The sequence below is a fragment of the Coccomyxa subellipsoidea genome (genome assembly GCF_000258705.1).
Source record: "Coccomyxa subellipsoidea C-169, whole genome shotgun sequence".
Classification (NCBI taxonomy): Eukaryota; Viridiplantae; Chlorophyta; class Trebouxiophyceae; family Coccomyxaceae; genus Coccomyxa; species Coccomyxa subellipsoidea.
Genome location: NW_005178040.1, coordinates 2,302,416 through 2,316,683, shown reverse-complemented (window position 1 = coordinate 2,316,683; position 14,268 = coordinate 2,302,416). Strand labels below are relative to the sequence as shown.

Genomic DNA, 14,268 nt, shown 5'->3' with positions numbered 1-14,268 from the left:
GGGCTTTAAACGAAAGCAGTGAGCTGAGAAATGCCCAGCAAATCCAAAAGAATTGGATCTTGAGCCATCATCACCACGTGGTTCTCACGTGGCCAATCACATGCTTCACGTTCACTCATTATCCCCTTTCCTCGTCATTGCCAACCACCGTTCATCCCCGTCAAAAGTTTGACTTTCGCAACGCAGTCTGGGCATACCACTTCTCCACTTTCTCACGGTAAAGAAATTCTACGAGGTTCTGAGGAGTGAGGAGTAGGTCAGCTTGTCACGTTACAGGTGATACTCGCGCTTCGGCCCATGACGCTCCAGGCTTGTGACGCGCTTTCATGTCACAAGCTTTCTCACCTTTGGCTGCAGTATCGATGTATATTCTCACACATATTGGCATATTCAAGGTTTCAAGATGTCTAAAAAGTTCCCGTGGGATGCTCAGCTTCTCTCGTCGAAATCCGCCGAAAATGACGGCTTACGTTTGAATGCAGAGGTGGAGCAAGGACAACTGAGAGGCAGGATGACGGGCGTAGCAAGGTTCGTGGTTGCCCTCTTCATTCGCTTGCAAGGGCAGAGGCCAGGGTACACACGCAAGAGGAGCAAAACGTAGACGGGGGAGTGAGCCAGGATGAGAGAAAGATGTGTTACCTGGATCACGTGCATTAGCCGTGAGCTGAGAAAGCTGCAGTCCTGCTGTGGTCTGCATCCTTTGTAGGATGTTTGGTGCCATGCCCCTAAGTCCTGCGCCTCGAAGCAGTGAAACTGCCTCAACACAACCGTATGCGAGATCCGTTCACAATACCCCTCTGTCAGTTTTGAGGATAGCGAAGTGCATGCCACTGTGTGTTTAGGAATTTCTCAGGGTAAGGGACTTTGGGAGAGATATTGTGCACTTGATGGCGTCTTCTCTGAGCACCCGTGTGTGGGCTGTCACCTTACGGATTTGGTTGACACTCCCATGCGTCTGTCCCCTGTACGGCATCGCTCCTGGTCTTCTGCAATTGCAGCTGTATCTGATATCGCTGTGTCCCTTGTGCAGGTATCTTGGCGTCCTGTTGGTAGCATGTGCAGTTTCAGGCGCATACGCAGGACGCGGCGCCCAAATGCGGAATCTGCAGGCGAAGAGCGAGAATGTTCTCACTGTTGAGCAGGCGTACAACGACCAGGTACCATCCTGCTTCTTGACGGCCAATCACCTCATTGGCTTATTAATGCAAAGCTCCTTTGGAGTCAAAAATTGAACGACTGCTGACTCAAACGTCCCGTCACCAACGTGCCATTTATCCTTCTTGTCATTGCAAGCACTGAAAGCTTTACCATCCATACTTATGCCCTGAACAAATGCTGAGCTTGGGCCAGAGAGAATGCTTACCCGGCTGGTGCTTATCTGTGGCCAGGTTGACCAGCTGGCAGAGATGATTTCTTCAGTCTTCATGGTGCACCACGGCAGCAACCTGCAGGCCTTCCAAAGCCTGAATGTATCCCAAGTTGTCCTGGCTGCCGAGATGGGCCTGGTCGCCTTCTTCGAATCAGTGGAGAATTACATCAAAGGCACCATTGGCCTCGTCACAAACCTGCCCGAGAACCTTGCAGGCCTCCCTAAGAACGTGCGCACCTCACTCTTACGCAGCAAACTCGAGTGCCACACCTTTTCTTTTCCTCACCACTGCATCCATTCCGTAAAGACATTATCCTGGTCATGTTGCACCAGATGCCTTCTTAGACAGCAGTTCTGGTCCCAAGCATGTCCTGCAAATGCACACAGGGTCGTATTTGTTGCGCTTGCATGCATGCCTAGTTCAGCCAGTGATCTGCTGGCATGCAACTGCATCATTTCACAGCTTGTGCTGATGTGCATTTGTGCCGCGCCATGTTGACTGGCTCATTGCACAGCTCGTGCTGACATCAAGTTTGTGCCGTGCAGATCTCCGACGCGCTCGCCCCAGAGAACCAGCCGGACGCCACCCAGCTGGCCAACACCACCTACCTCATGGAGCAGTTTGAGGAACTGGTGGCCGGCCTTGAGAACCCCGCCGCTATTGCCGGCAGTGGCGCTGTCTTCTCCTATGCGCCATGCTTCGTCAACTTCGCACCCGCAGGTGCGCCCCCTTGCCTTGACCCTTCCCATGCATGCATGCCCACAGCCAGCTGTGTTGACTGGAGTCCAGAGCTCTTCCCCTTGCCTCTTGTCATGCAGCTCTGCCTTTGGTGACACCTGTCGCGAACACAGATGCCTTACAGATCCACCTGCCTAGACACTCGCACGTCTTGTCTTGTGTGCAAGTCTCTACCCTGCTTCGAGCGTGCTCTGTTAAACTCCCTTCAAAAACACCCTGTGAGCAGCGACTGACTGCCATGACTTTGTGTTGTGCAGCCGTGGGTGTGTCCGCCACCGGTATCAGCATCGCCCCCTCTCTGGCCGTGATCACCCCCGAGGGTGTCAACATCCAGCCCCAGGGACTCAACATCCAGCCCGTGCTCATCACCATCTTCCCTGTCGGCGTCAACGTGCAGCCCCAGGTAACCACACCTCCCCTCCTCCCTTCATAAACTTTGTGCTGCCCTCCCAGCCCTGCCATCCTGTGCTTTTAACTGTCTCCGCGCACAAGTGGCAGCCTGTTTTATGATCTGTGCTGACTGTCAATCTGATTGCCAAGTACACATCTGGACCTTGGGCACAAGGAGTGCAACGTCCTCCAGCAAGAGAAAAGACTGCTGATGTAAGCTGGTGCTGGCATGCAGGGACTGAATATCGCGCCCGCCCTGATCGCCGTGACCCCCGGCCGCGTGTCCATCAACCCCCAGGGAGGCACCATCGGCCCTGCCCTCATCTCCGTCTCCGCCGAGCAGCCATAGATCGGCTCTTCTCTGCGCGCACACTCGAGCAGTCACAGCCGGGCAATATGCGCGGCGCAGTCTGCCGTGGTACCCTGCACTCTGCCCTGCCATGTGTGCTTGACAGGCACAGTAGTCATGACATCTGCCACCCAATAATAAAGCGTTACAAACATTCATTCTCTGACGGCGGGTCAAAGCCGGAGGCAGGTTGCCACCTGCGAATGGCTGGCTCGCAGAGTCTCTGTGTGCATTTCCCACCATCCTGTTTTGGCTGGCAGGGGAAGTGCCTGATGGATGGCCTGTGGCTTGGACGGATCAAGGGTGCTTTGGAAGTGTGAATAGGTTCGGGATTGATTTCTGTGCCTGGCTGCTATGTAGTTGCTGACCCCGCAGCTTTGCCAGCCACGGTATTTCATTCAGAGGGTGTAATTGCAACGTACGTGAAGCCGCACTTGGTTTGAAGTCAGGCTGGTTTGGTGACATTTCATGACTGGATGGGGAAATACTATTTGACTGGGTTGGGGGTGACTATTTTTGACTGACTCAACAAGGGAGGTCCCTTGACATGCAAACGCGCACACTGTGAGAGCCAGGCTCACTGCTTCTGGTCGATTTGACCCTCCAGTTTGTTGCATTTGCCGAATGCAAGCTATTTATATTCGCACTGAATATGTAACATATATTCTGGGGTCGAGCAGCCTGTTCCTTTGCACATGCGCATACATGCACGCATCTGCTGTAGCACTCTAGACATACTGATCAAAAACATTTTGCTGGTGACAAACAGACATCCACAATTGTAGAGCTGCAATCATTGAAGCAAACATGCAGATGTCCAGGTCATTGCTAGCTAGAAACCAACACTCAACTGAATCACACTTCTGTGCAAATGACTCCGGCATTCTGTTGAGACTCACAGATCCCTGCTAACACTGGCAATGGCCGAGTGCTTGTAATCCTCTTCATGTGTGTTGCCAAGATCTAGATCACGGGTGGAATGTTGGCCTTTCAAGGACAACACCTTTGCCTCAGAAAGCATTCACGTGCGCTCATGTATCTGTCACTGTAATGCTCAAGGCAGAACATCAGAGCCAGATGTCTGAGGAGCAGTCTCCTCCAGGGTACCGGACCTGCAGGCCAACCCAGTGGTCGAAGTGATTTCACTGCAACTTAGTGTGAGCCGTGTGATGCTGACACACTGCCACTCCCTACAACCTTCCCGCCCAGAGCATGCCGGATGGGCATGGGTGACGGATACTCTAAGATACATGCCAGGCCCCAGTGGCTGGAGCGTGTCATCGTTTACAGGGTCCAAAGACATTGTTTATCTTTCTTGGTTGAGAATATGAGCCAAAGCAGATGATCACCTCGTGAGCAAGTGCAGGGCCGTCTGGCTCAGCACCAAAGTCGACAAAGAAGTTGTGGTTGATCGTTAAGCCGCCATTGACATTGTCCACATCAACCTGCACAACACATCCCAGCACCTCAGCCATTCCTCTCTCACCTAGAGGAGAGATGAGGAGAGATGCTCCCCTTGTACTGATAACACTAATGGGTGAACGTCCTCTGTGGAAGGTACTGTGGTTGCATGCTTTTTTGGGTTGCATGCTTCCTCGATGTCCCTTTTGGCAGCTCGATATCACAGTCCCCATCAACAGGTCTTCCAAAAGGAGAAAAGCATGCCTGCAGGATGTAGCCGCCCTTCTTCTCCATGTCTGGGTAGAACTGGGCGTCCCAGGGGCTGAACAGCGAGTTGGTCACATACAGCCGCTTTCCATCCAGCCTGCAACACCACACACTCCTCTATAACAAATCAGCCCTTCTGCAATGCAGCCGCTCGCACGACACTGACAATGGCACTCTTCGTGATCTCTCAGCAGAGCTGCAAGCCTTTCAAATGAGGGAAGCAGCTGCAGCAGTGCAACAAGACCCTCATGGGTGTCGCTACCTATCAGCTTCATCTGAATCCTATCTATATCTGACTGCAGCTAATCCGGCTTCAGTCAATCAAGCATATCTTGAGGCCAGGGGCTCACGAGAGCTGCAGCATTTGGGGCCCGCCCTGCAGCTCATGTCCCTGGACTGTGGGCACCTCTGGGGCCTCTGGGACGTCCTCTGGCAGTCCTCCCAGCACCTGCGCTAGCAAGTAGTCTATTCAATTCTTCTTCTTTAATAGTGGGTATCCCTCTTGATCGCCACAATGGCGTGCGCCCAACCGCATGCCCCTCACAGCCTCAAACTCTCAACCTGCGATCAATGCCTACCAGCAGATCAAATTCATGGCAAATGTGCTAAGAGGCAGAGGCCCACTGAGCATGTGTGCAGGCTGCGCTGTGCAATGGCTGCCTGAAGTACTTTGGCAGAGAAATCTGTTGATTTGCGGTCAGATGAGGCAGTCGGGGAAAGGCGGCCGCACCTTGACTGGGCCGCCCTTGCGGATGCTGCCACCCACAAACAGCCGCCCGGCCAGCTTGGGGTGCTCCGGATCGCTGCACACCCACACCACGCCATTATGCTCATCATGCAAGTTCAATCCATTTGCATTTGGTAATTGACCGCCCACATTACCATATCGCCCACAGTGCACGCCAAGTGCTTGCCGAGAAGAAGCAACATGGCATATACAGGCGCAGCTGACGAAACCCTTGACGGGCCGGTGGCATCGCAACCATGCCTGACATGGGTTTTCCTCTAGATCCTCAGGAAACAAGATGACTATCACTTGGGCAATGTTGTACATGCCATGCAAAGCAGGCATGCCGAGACATGCATGGCTTGGTCCTGGTATGGTGCTTCAGTGGTGCAAGGGCGTGCGTGCCTGATGTCGTACTGGACGATGTCGCCGCGGAGCCAGTTGGAGAAGTAGAGGAAGCGGTCGTCGAGGGAGATGAGGATGTCGGTGATCAGGGGCGGCAGCTCTGGCAGCGCCCACCCCTCCACCTTCGTCCACTCCTGCCGGATCACCACGCTTGTCTTCCACCCCCCATCCTCCCCCTGCAGAGCGGCAAAATGTGTTTATGATCATGTTCATGCGTGCGTGCACACAAAATGATAGTGACTACTACATATTTCTCCCGGGGCCAAGAAGAGAAGGGCCCTTGCAAAGCCCTGCATGCCGAGCACCGCACAGCATGGCACAGCGCAGCATGGCCAAGGCTGAGCATGCCCTGGACCCGGAAGAAGAACAGGGCAGCACTAAAACTTTCCGCACCAAGCAAAGCGCAGCCGAGCACAGCTCAGCACAGCGCACCTTGGTGAAGTGGATGACGTTGGAGGAGAGGGCGGCGCCCACAAAGCCGTGGGGCTGGGAGGGGTCATGCAGGAAGCGGGTCTCCAGGGGGATCAGCCCATCGGGTCCCAGCTTGATGGTCTGCACCACCTCGCGCTTCTCCCAGTCCCAGAACGTCAGCGTGTCGCCGTACGCCGTCGGGACGTCCGCGGGGTTGAAGCCCTGCGAGGGTTCAGAGCAGGGGGTTTAAGCTATGCGGGTAAGTCCTGCTGACGCCGTTCAGCACGGTGGCCTATCAAGTCTTTTAGATGAGCATGCTGCAGGTAAGTGCAGAGGCTAAGCTCCCCGTTGCCACACCTCTAACATAAATGGGGTGCAGCCCGCTGCTCCCGCCACAATGTTCCAAGAACACTGATAATTCTGATACCCATCTGTGTTGAGTTTGCAGGGCGCAGGTGGCACAGCAAGCCACTTGCTGCCCTGCATAGCATTCAGAGAAGAAGCACCTTGGTGAAGCTGGAAGGAGCCCCCCACTGCGAGCTGACCATGACATTGTGCCGAGGCTGGTACCTGCAGGCGTTCACTCTGTTGGTGGGCTGTCCCATGCTACATTCTCCTCATCTATGGCACAAAATTTGCAACAGCACCAAACGTGGCTGCAGCGCTCACCAGAAGTCGTAGCCATAGTCGGTGACTGTGTCTGACCACGTCCCCTTCACCTGCCAGGAAAATCTGAACGGACTGAAGTATGGGCTTGCAATACAACAATGTCAGGAAATATGCCTTGCACTTGGTGAAAGTTCAATCAGTGCACTTTGTATAAGAACAATCAGTGAAGGCCCTGATACCTTGAAGTCCTCGTCGAGCAGAACAAACCCGCCCTTGGGCTTCCCGTCAACATCCCCCATGGCACTCACCATGATCTCCCCTGCAGAAAGCCTCAGTGTCGCAGCATTGTTGCAAAGCTGACATAGCCAACAATGGAAAGAGGTGAATTGAAGGATATGAAAACTCTTTCTGCGAGCCAAAATACCAACCTGATCCCAGGCAGTGCGATGAGTGCAAGTAAGCCAGGCCTGCAGGTGGCAATGACAGTCAGAGTCAGGGAAAGGGTGCAGATGAGACAGCAGATACATATAGATCAGAGAAAACACGGCGGCATGCCCAGCGCTGGTACAAGTTGAGGGCATATACCTGTCTTGCTCTGAATCTCCTCTGGCTCCACAATCTTGGCCAAGGAGGGGGCCCTTGGATCTGAAGCCACATCCACTCCTGCAGAGAAGACATTCAATAATAAAGATCTTCACCGTACAGCGAGCCAGGGATTCTGAGCTAAGGGGAGGGAGATGCTGCAAACTTACCATACACACGGCCAGTGCCTAATGCTGGCAGCACAAGGAGGCTCCGAGATCTGCTGGAGTCACCGTGGCAGCTGGAACAGGCATTCCAACCACTGTGGTGTAGCTCATCCCCCTGATGAGACCATGCAGCCGTTAGTCAGTCATCCAGACAAAGTTTTTATGTGTCCCTTAGCCCACTTTGCTAGGCGGCAGTGCGGGCATCAGATATACGAGTTGCGCACCTTGTAGGGCATGGGAAGCCTGTGAATGACCTGCGACAGCAGCATTCACTGTTAGGCTGCTTTGTCTTGTGAAGCTAGTAACAAATCAAAAGAGACCATCCATTAAGTTGGGGCAATATTTGCCTGACTGTATGTGGCACTCTCGGGATCAACATCGACGGTTGCTAGGTAGTCAGGACGAGAACCATCCGCAACAATGGCTGGCAAGTACACCAGCTTCTCTCTCGGCCCCTTCGTCGCTTCCTGGGAATTTTAAGGGAGGTGTCTCAGGCATTGGTGAGACCGTGATCATGCCAGATATGAAAAACATCACAGTAACGCGGTAGTTTGAAACTGGATGAGCTCTACTGCATTTGAGGTTTGATGACTCTTCCCATGTTGTCTTGGGCACTACGACAAACGCTACTTCACCAGCGCGCTGCGTGCAGGCTTTTGCTAGCGCGTTCTAAATCTGAAGGTGCAGCAAATAAAAAAGGCATGCCGAATGAAGAAGTCTTAATCTCACCAAGGGAGTCGCATAGCCAGGTCCCTTACAACAGCTCATCTTTGACGTGTCTTCCAGGAAAAATTCCTTGCTCGCACAAGCAGGGGCAAGATGCCAAGAACGGCGGACTCTGATCCCCACTGGTGGTTGTAGTACACGAGAAACGGTCCACTGCGACAGATCTATGCAAGATCTGAGCACACGTCCGCACGAGGCCGCAGCCCGGCCGATGACACGTATGCACATGCAACCAGAATTCAACCTTGGAACAGATTGTGCACAGCAGTTGTTCGTTTTAGCGAGAACTGGATCCTTCACAAGAGACCGTAATTTTCTCCTTTACGTAGCATGCCAAGAACGGACTGAACTTGTAATGGTGGCTCAGATCAAGCAGCTGTCTTCTCACGCTGTTGCGAAGCTTCGATCTGACGTGATCGTCACAAGCATATCTCAAGCTATTGAAGAAGTTGTGTGCAACAGCTTGGATGCCGGGGCAACGGAGATCAAGGTATGTAGCTTTGTCTGCTATGTACGTGCTCTACATCCCTGATTATGCAATGATGTACAGCCCATTTTGGTGAACGCATTGTCTCAGAAATCGAAGATGTAAATACTCCGTGTGTGTGGCACTGCTCAATCAGGTGGATGTCAAGCCAAGCCAATTAAGCTTCAAAGTTGAAGACAACGGCCATGGGATACCATCCACCTCTTTTGGACAGCTGGCCGTGCGCCATGCGACCTCAAAGGTGCAGGGCTCCAGAGAGATGACACAGGGCCTAATCACTTTGGGTTTCAGGTGGGTTCCTGCACAGTACTGTCCTCCTACAGCTTCAGTATGCCACAACAGCATACTCACAAGATCATGCCACAGGGGGGAAGCACTTGCATCTCTTGCGGAGGCGGCCTGTCTGGAGATCACATCCAAGGCAAGAGGGGCCTTTGAGACGCACACCAAGCTCCTGCAAGGGGGGCGGGTCCTCAAGGAAGGGCTTGCGCTTGAACAGCGGATCAAGCAGGGCACAAGGGTGACCGTCAGGGACCTCTTCTTCAACAAGCCAGTGCGCAGGAAGCATCTCATTGGGGCAGGGTACGCTCTCTTACACTACCTCTATCTATACACAAGCAGTGCTGACCACCACCCTCAAGCACTTTTGCTCCTGGACGAGGCTACTTTAGATGCCACTGGTGAATGCAGGATCAAGAAGGAAGTGGATGACTGTAGAGAGCACATCCTGCGGTTGGCGCTGCCGCGCTCGAATGTGGGCTTCACCTTTGTGGACAGCATGCGTCATGACGTGCTGCTTTGCCTGAAAAGGGTGAGCCAAGTTGCCGCAGCCGCCCTTACAGCGCCAATTGCTACTTTTCAGAACCTTTGAGGTATTCATCACCTTCCTTCCTGCCTATCACCTTGCTAATTACAATGTTGCTCCATTTAGGGCCGCACAGAAAGGGATGTCCTGCCGCTGGTGTTTGGGCAGCGGCTGGTACAATGTGGGGCATGCCATGATGGGCCCATCAAGGCCGAGCTCTACATATGCAACCCGCTGGAGGGCTTTGCCTCCAAAGCACGCCAGTACATGTATGTGAACGGCCGCTATGTCAGCGGGGATGCCGCCTCCAAGCTCCTCAATGACCTCTTCCAGCAGGTACGTACATATTCCCATTTTACAGAATTGACATCTTCTCAGCATTGTTGCAGACACCTGCCTTGTGCTGCTGAAGCAACCGAAAACTAGGCAATATGCACGGACAATCAGTCTCTCGCTGTAAGATGAGGGTGTGCTGATACATTGCATGCATGCGCAGCTGCTGCAGGACCTGAACAGGCGCGGCTGCGAGCAGCAGGGCAGGCTGCGGCGCTTCCCGGCCTTCATCTGCCACATCAGCTGCCCGCCCGGCCTGCCCGACGTGACCGCCCGGCCAGACAAGACCGCCGTACAGTTTACTGACTGGACCCCGGTGCTCAGCGCTGTCCGAGGCGCCGCCATGCAGGCCTGGCACGAATTTGCCCCCCTCTGGCTGCTCACCCCTCGCCCCGCCTCAGCCCCGGCCCAGCCGTCAGCTACACAGCCCAGAGAGTCATTGGCAGCAGTTGGCAGTCAGGGAGGGGCAAGCTGTGCAGCCGCGGAGGGCATGTCAGCGGTGCAGCGGGCGAAGGCGGCTTCTTGCGGCGCAGCAGTTGCGGCAGGAGGCAGAGACAGGGCGGAGCACAGGGCGGCAAAGCGGGTCCGCTTCTCGCTTGATGCTGAAATTGACACCGCCCGCATGGGCATGGAATCTGCACCTGGGGGGCCCCTCAGGACGCAGGAAGGCCCAGCAGAGCCTGCTCATGGGTCAGCATGGATGCGCAGCGGCAGCTTGCAGGATGCGTCAGAGGCAGCCTGGCTGGACGTGAGTCAAGGAGATGCCAGCCGAGCAGCCATCCCTGCGTTGAGCTGGCTGCACAGCAGTGACTGGGACGGACAGCCAACCCATTGCTGGAGTGAGAACGCAGCAGAAGAGGCACAGCAAGCAGAGGTGGGCGTCAGTGATCCTGAAGGAGCCAGCATGGCAGGCGTAAGGGGGAGCTTTGAAGGTCCAGACAGTGGCATCGGGCCATCGGGCTTCCCACAGAGCCCCAGCACAGCTGCCTTTGCTGCGCAGCTGCCCCACTCACCCACGCTGCCCAGCCCTGCACGCTACTCGCCAGAAGATTTCATTGCCAGCCCAAGTGCACCTGCAGGCAGTACAGAGCGCCAGTGGCAGCCGCAGCTTGGCTTCCGCGTGCAGCGGCGCCCATGTGGGCCCAGCTTGGCACCAGAGGGACGTCGGAATGTTGCAGGCTGCAGCATGACGGACCAGATTCAGTCACCCAGCAGCTCCGCGGGACTCAACGGCGAGCCTCTCTGGCCGGCAGATGCTCAGATGGCTTCGGCAAGCGGGCAGAGCATGGACAGTGCACTCGCAGAATGGATGGAAAGGGATGACGAGGAGTGCGAGACGCTTGCAGCAGCACTCTGCCGTGCAGATGAGGCTGCCCAGCTTCCTGCTGGACACAGCGAGGGACCTAGTCTCTCAAATCAGCAGCAGCAGCAGCAGAAACAATTGGGGAGGGCAGAGAGGAGTGCGGAGGCGGACATTGCGGATCTGCTTGAGGGCTGCGTGGCCAATCGCAGGCCGCCAGCTGGCAGGCAGCGCGCCAGCTCAGCGCCACCTCACCACCGGTCGCGCATGCGCGCGGCCCACACCAACCCACTCGCCAGCCTGTGCTCCTCTGGCAGAGGCCTCACCTCCCTCCACGATCCTCCAGCCAACCATGCAGCATGTGGGCAGCCTGGAATCAGCATGGAGGAGTGCCAGGCAAAGGAGGGGAGTGGACGAAGGCAGAGTGCCAGCACTGTGCCGGCGAAGAGGAGAGGGAAGCGCGGATCCCAGACAGTGTCAGGCGTGTGCAGCAGGCCTGGGCTGGCAATGGCCCCCAAGAGGCAGCAGCGACATCCAGATGCTGGGTCAGAGCCGCTCAGCGAAGCAAATTTGACACACAACAGTGCTCCGGAGGGAGGCCGAGCAGAGGAAGCAGGAAGGAACTCGTGTGCATCAGGAGGAAGTGGCGCATGTGAGCTCTTGGCAGAGGACGAGTGTGCGGATGCGCAAGCAGCAGGGCATCAGAGGAACGTCCTGATGCACGCACCTGCTCGGCGGCGCAGGCCACAGAGAACAGCAGAGCTATGTGGCATCGGCCGCGCTGCCGGGGATGTCCTGGCATGCATGGCAGCAGAAACACAGCAAGGTCCAGCATCTCTGATCAGCAGCTTTGACCAGGCAGAAAAAGGAGCCTTGCAGCCTTCACAGTGCCACCCACTTCCTGATGATCGCTCCCCACAGCTCAGGAGCGCAGCAGAGCCTCTACAAGGGGCGTCAGAAACAGATATTCAGAGGGGCAACCTGCCAGGAACAGATGCAGCAGCAAGCAGAGCTGTGGGACAGTCAGATCAGTCATCTGCGGTCATGATCAGTCATGATGGCGGCGCAGCGGCGGCGGTTCAGGGTGGCACTTTGGCGGATCTGCTGCGCGAGTGGGTCAACCCGGCGTGCGCGTCCAGTCAGCGGCAGGTGCCTGATCTGGCCGGCCTGGCATGCGGCAATCTTCTGGGCCTTGTGCCTGCCTCCATCACAAAGAAGGCCCTTGCCGCTGCTCGGCCCCTGCGCCAGGTGCTTCCATTTGCCATAGCAACACTCAACTTCCACGTCAACAGCTTTGGTGTACTGTGTTTGTAGGGAATTTTTTGAGGCAGCAAAGTAGCTCTGCTTAGATCTCCTTATAGCTTAGCATAGCTTATAGTGGCGCTGGGCAATCTCATGCTGAAGTATAACGAGCTTTGGCTGCTGCGGAGCAATATGTTGTAGTCCGTTGAGGGTGAAATGTGTTTGAACAGGTGGACAGGAAGTTCATCCCGCTGGTGTGCGGCTCCCAGCTGGCCATCATGGATCAGCACGCGGCCGATGAGCGCGTCCAGCTGGAACATCTGCAAGACCAGGTCGGTGACTGATTGTGTGTCACACAACCAAGACTCTGTGTTGCATCATTTGAGGTGCTTGCAAGTTTTGAGAGCATATCTGCATTTGGATAGTAGTGTGTGAGTCTTTCATGCGCTGCCGGATTGCTTCTAAATGACAGATCTGTATCCATGCATTGAAATACGGTACATTTTGCGGATTCTGAAGCTTGGTACTTGCCAAATCCAACCATGTTGTGCCCATGCTTTGACGTTTGCTATGAGTGTACTGTACATAATAACAGTGTTTGTCCTGCATGCAGGTGGTGGGTGCGGGTGGTGTGCCTGTGGCCACGCACAGCTGCACGCTGTCACCTCCACAGCCACTGGACATCAGCGCAGCGGAGCAGCACACGCTGGACAGGTTCAACGACATCCTGGAGGCCTGGGGCTGGCACTGGGACATTCCTGGCGCATGCACTATCGAATCTGCAGCAGCACACGGTGGCGCCAGGCTGACACATGCTGCTGTGGTGCTGGGCACGCCCCTGAACGGGGTCGAGCTGCAGGTATGCTTCTCACATGCTTCCTTACTTGCAAAAGCGCATCAAGAACTGGAGTGGATGATGCGTGTGTTGGCTCAGGACCATGCATGTGATGCGCGCAGACGGGTGCTACTACTTGCGATTTATTTGTGTTGTGCAGACCTTTCTGCATCAGCTGGAGAGCACTGGCGGCTCTGCCAAGGTGCCTCCAGGAGTCCTGCGCGTGCTGGCCTCCAAAGCCTGCCACTCTGCCATCCGGTGGGTGTCCCCTCTGATAGATGCGCTACAGCTTGCTTGTCATGCTGTGCATGCAAGATGCAGGAAACGGCACTAGTAGCCTGCCCATTTGTCCATGTGGCTGCTGAGTGGGGTTGCATGATAGGACAGGTTTGGAGACGTCCTGGATATCGATCAGTGTGAGCGGCTGCTGGAGAACCTGAAGAGTACCAGAGCCTGGCACTGCTGCGCGCATGGGCGTCCCACAGTGGCTCCTCTTGTGGACGTGACTGCTCTGCACAGAGTCATTGCTCTGCGAGGCTGCGCAAGCTAGCTGTGCCTGTTTGTGCCTGGAATGCCACATGCTCCTGTTTCCTTCCAATGCACGAGCCCATTTGTACATTACATCACATGTATTTGATTGCCAGTACTGCTGTATACCATTGCTCATGCTAGCACCTTGGTAAATGTGCACCTCACAGCTAACACATGATGGTTACTTGCATTACAAACTGTTGTAAAGCAACACTCACCACCATCAGTAATACTGTACAGTCCTAGGATACCTAGTACGTCTGGACACACGCGCCTTATAAGGTGCTCAAACATTATACGTGTCCATTTATGAAAGAACTTCAATGCGACGAAGATAAAGTGGAGTAAATGAAACCAAGCAAGAGGCTGCAATATCAAATGCAATACAAATACAGGCTGCGGCTGGGAGCTCCAGCAGCCGCCTCACAACATTCCTCAGTAACCACAAATGCTCAAGCAGGCAGATCAGATCATCCTTAAACTACTTGTAGATTGCTGACCTCCTACCTAAAAATCTCAGATTTGACATGCTCAATTCAGCATCCAAGACGACGTGCCACAGACGTCGTGAACAGTACACAGTGTGCAGGTCC

General features: G+C 54.9%; 3 protein-coding genes across 3 annotated transcripts; 2 read left to right on the top strand and 1 right to left on the bottom strand.

The window, feature by feature from the left end:
* Positions 1–181: 181 nt before the first annotated feature.
* COCSUDRAFT_32478 (hypothetical protein) lies at positions 182–3,521 on the top strand. Its single transcript, XM_005650572.1, has 7 exons — positions 182–276; positions 483–528; positions 1,031–1,157; positions 1,389–1,598; positions 1,916–2,090; positions 2,366–2,511; positions 2,734–3,521. The coding sequence occupies exons 3-7, from the start codon at positions 1,095–1,097 to the stop codon at positions 2,845–2,847; spliced, it is 708 nt and encodes a 235-aa protein (XP_005650629.1). The 5' UTR covers positions 182–276; positions 483–528; positions 1,031–1,094; the 3' UTR covers positions 2,848–3,521.
* Positions 3,485–8,220, bottom strand: COCSUDRAFT_52674 (selenium binding protein). The gene is made up of 16 exons (XM_005650571.1): positions 8,146–8,220; positions 7,764–7,883; positions 7,641–7,670; positions 7,420–7,531; positions 7,253–7,330; positions 7,096–7,134; positions 6,907–6,986; positions 6,728–6,777; positions 6,565–6,628; positions 6,080–6,280; positions 5,648–5,823; positions 5,246–5,318; positions 4,866–4,963; positions 4,486–4,612; positions 4,197–4,292; positions 3,485–3,959 (listed from the first exon to the last, which is right to left on the bottom strand). Exons 1-16 carry the CDS (start codon positions 8,182–8,184, stop codon positions 3,915–3,917), a joined length of 1,428 nt encoding a protein of 475 aa, XP_005650628.1. The 5' UTR covers positions 8,185–8,220; the 3' UTR covers positions 3,485–3,914.
* A 668-nt stretch (positions 8,221–8,888) lies between these two features.
* Positions 8,889–13,694, top strand: COCSUDRAFT_40245 (hypothetical protein; the record flags this gene model as incomplete). Its single annotated transcript, XM_005650570.1, has 10 exons — positions 8,889–8,920; positions 8,996–9,211; positions 9,320–9,440; positions 9,561–9,770; positions 9,931–11,719; positions 12,137–12,315; positions 12,540–12,641; positions 12,923–13,168; positions 13,305–13,402; positions 13,532–13,694. 10 exons carry the CDS (start codon positions 8,889–8,891, stop codon positions 13,692–13,694), a joined length of 3,156 nt encoding a protein of 1,051 aa, XP_005650627.1.
* Positions 13,695–14,268: the final 574 nt, after the last annotated feature.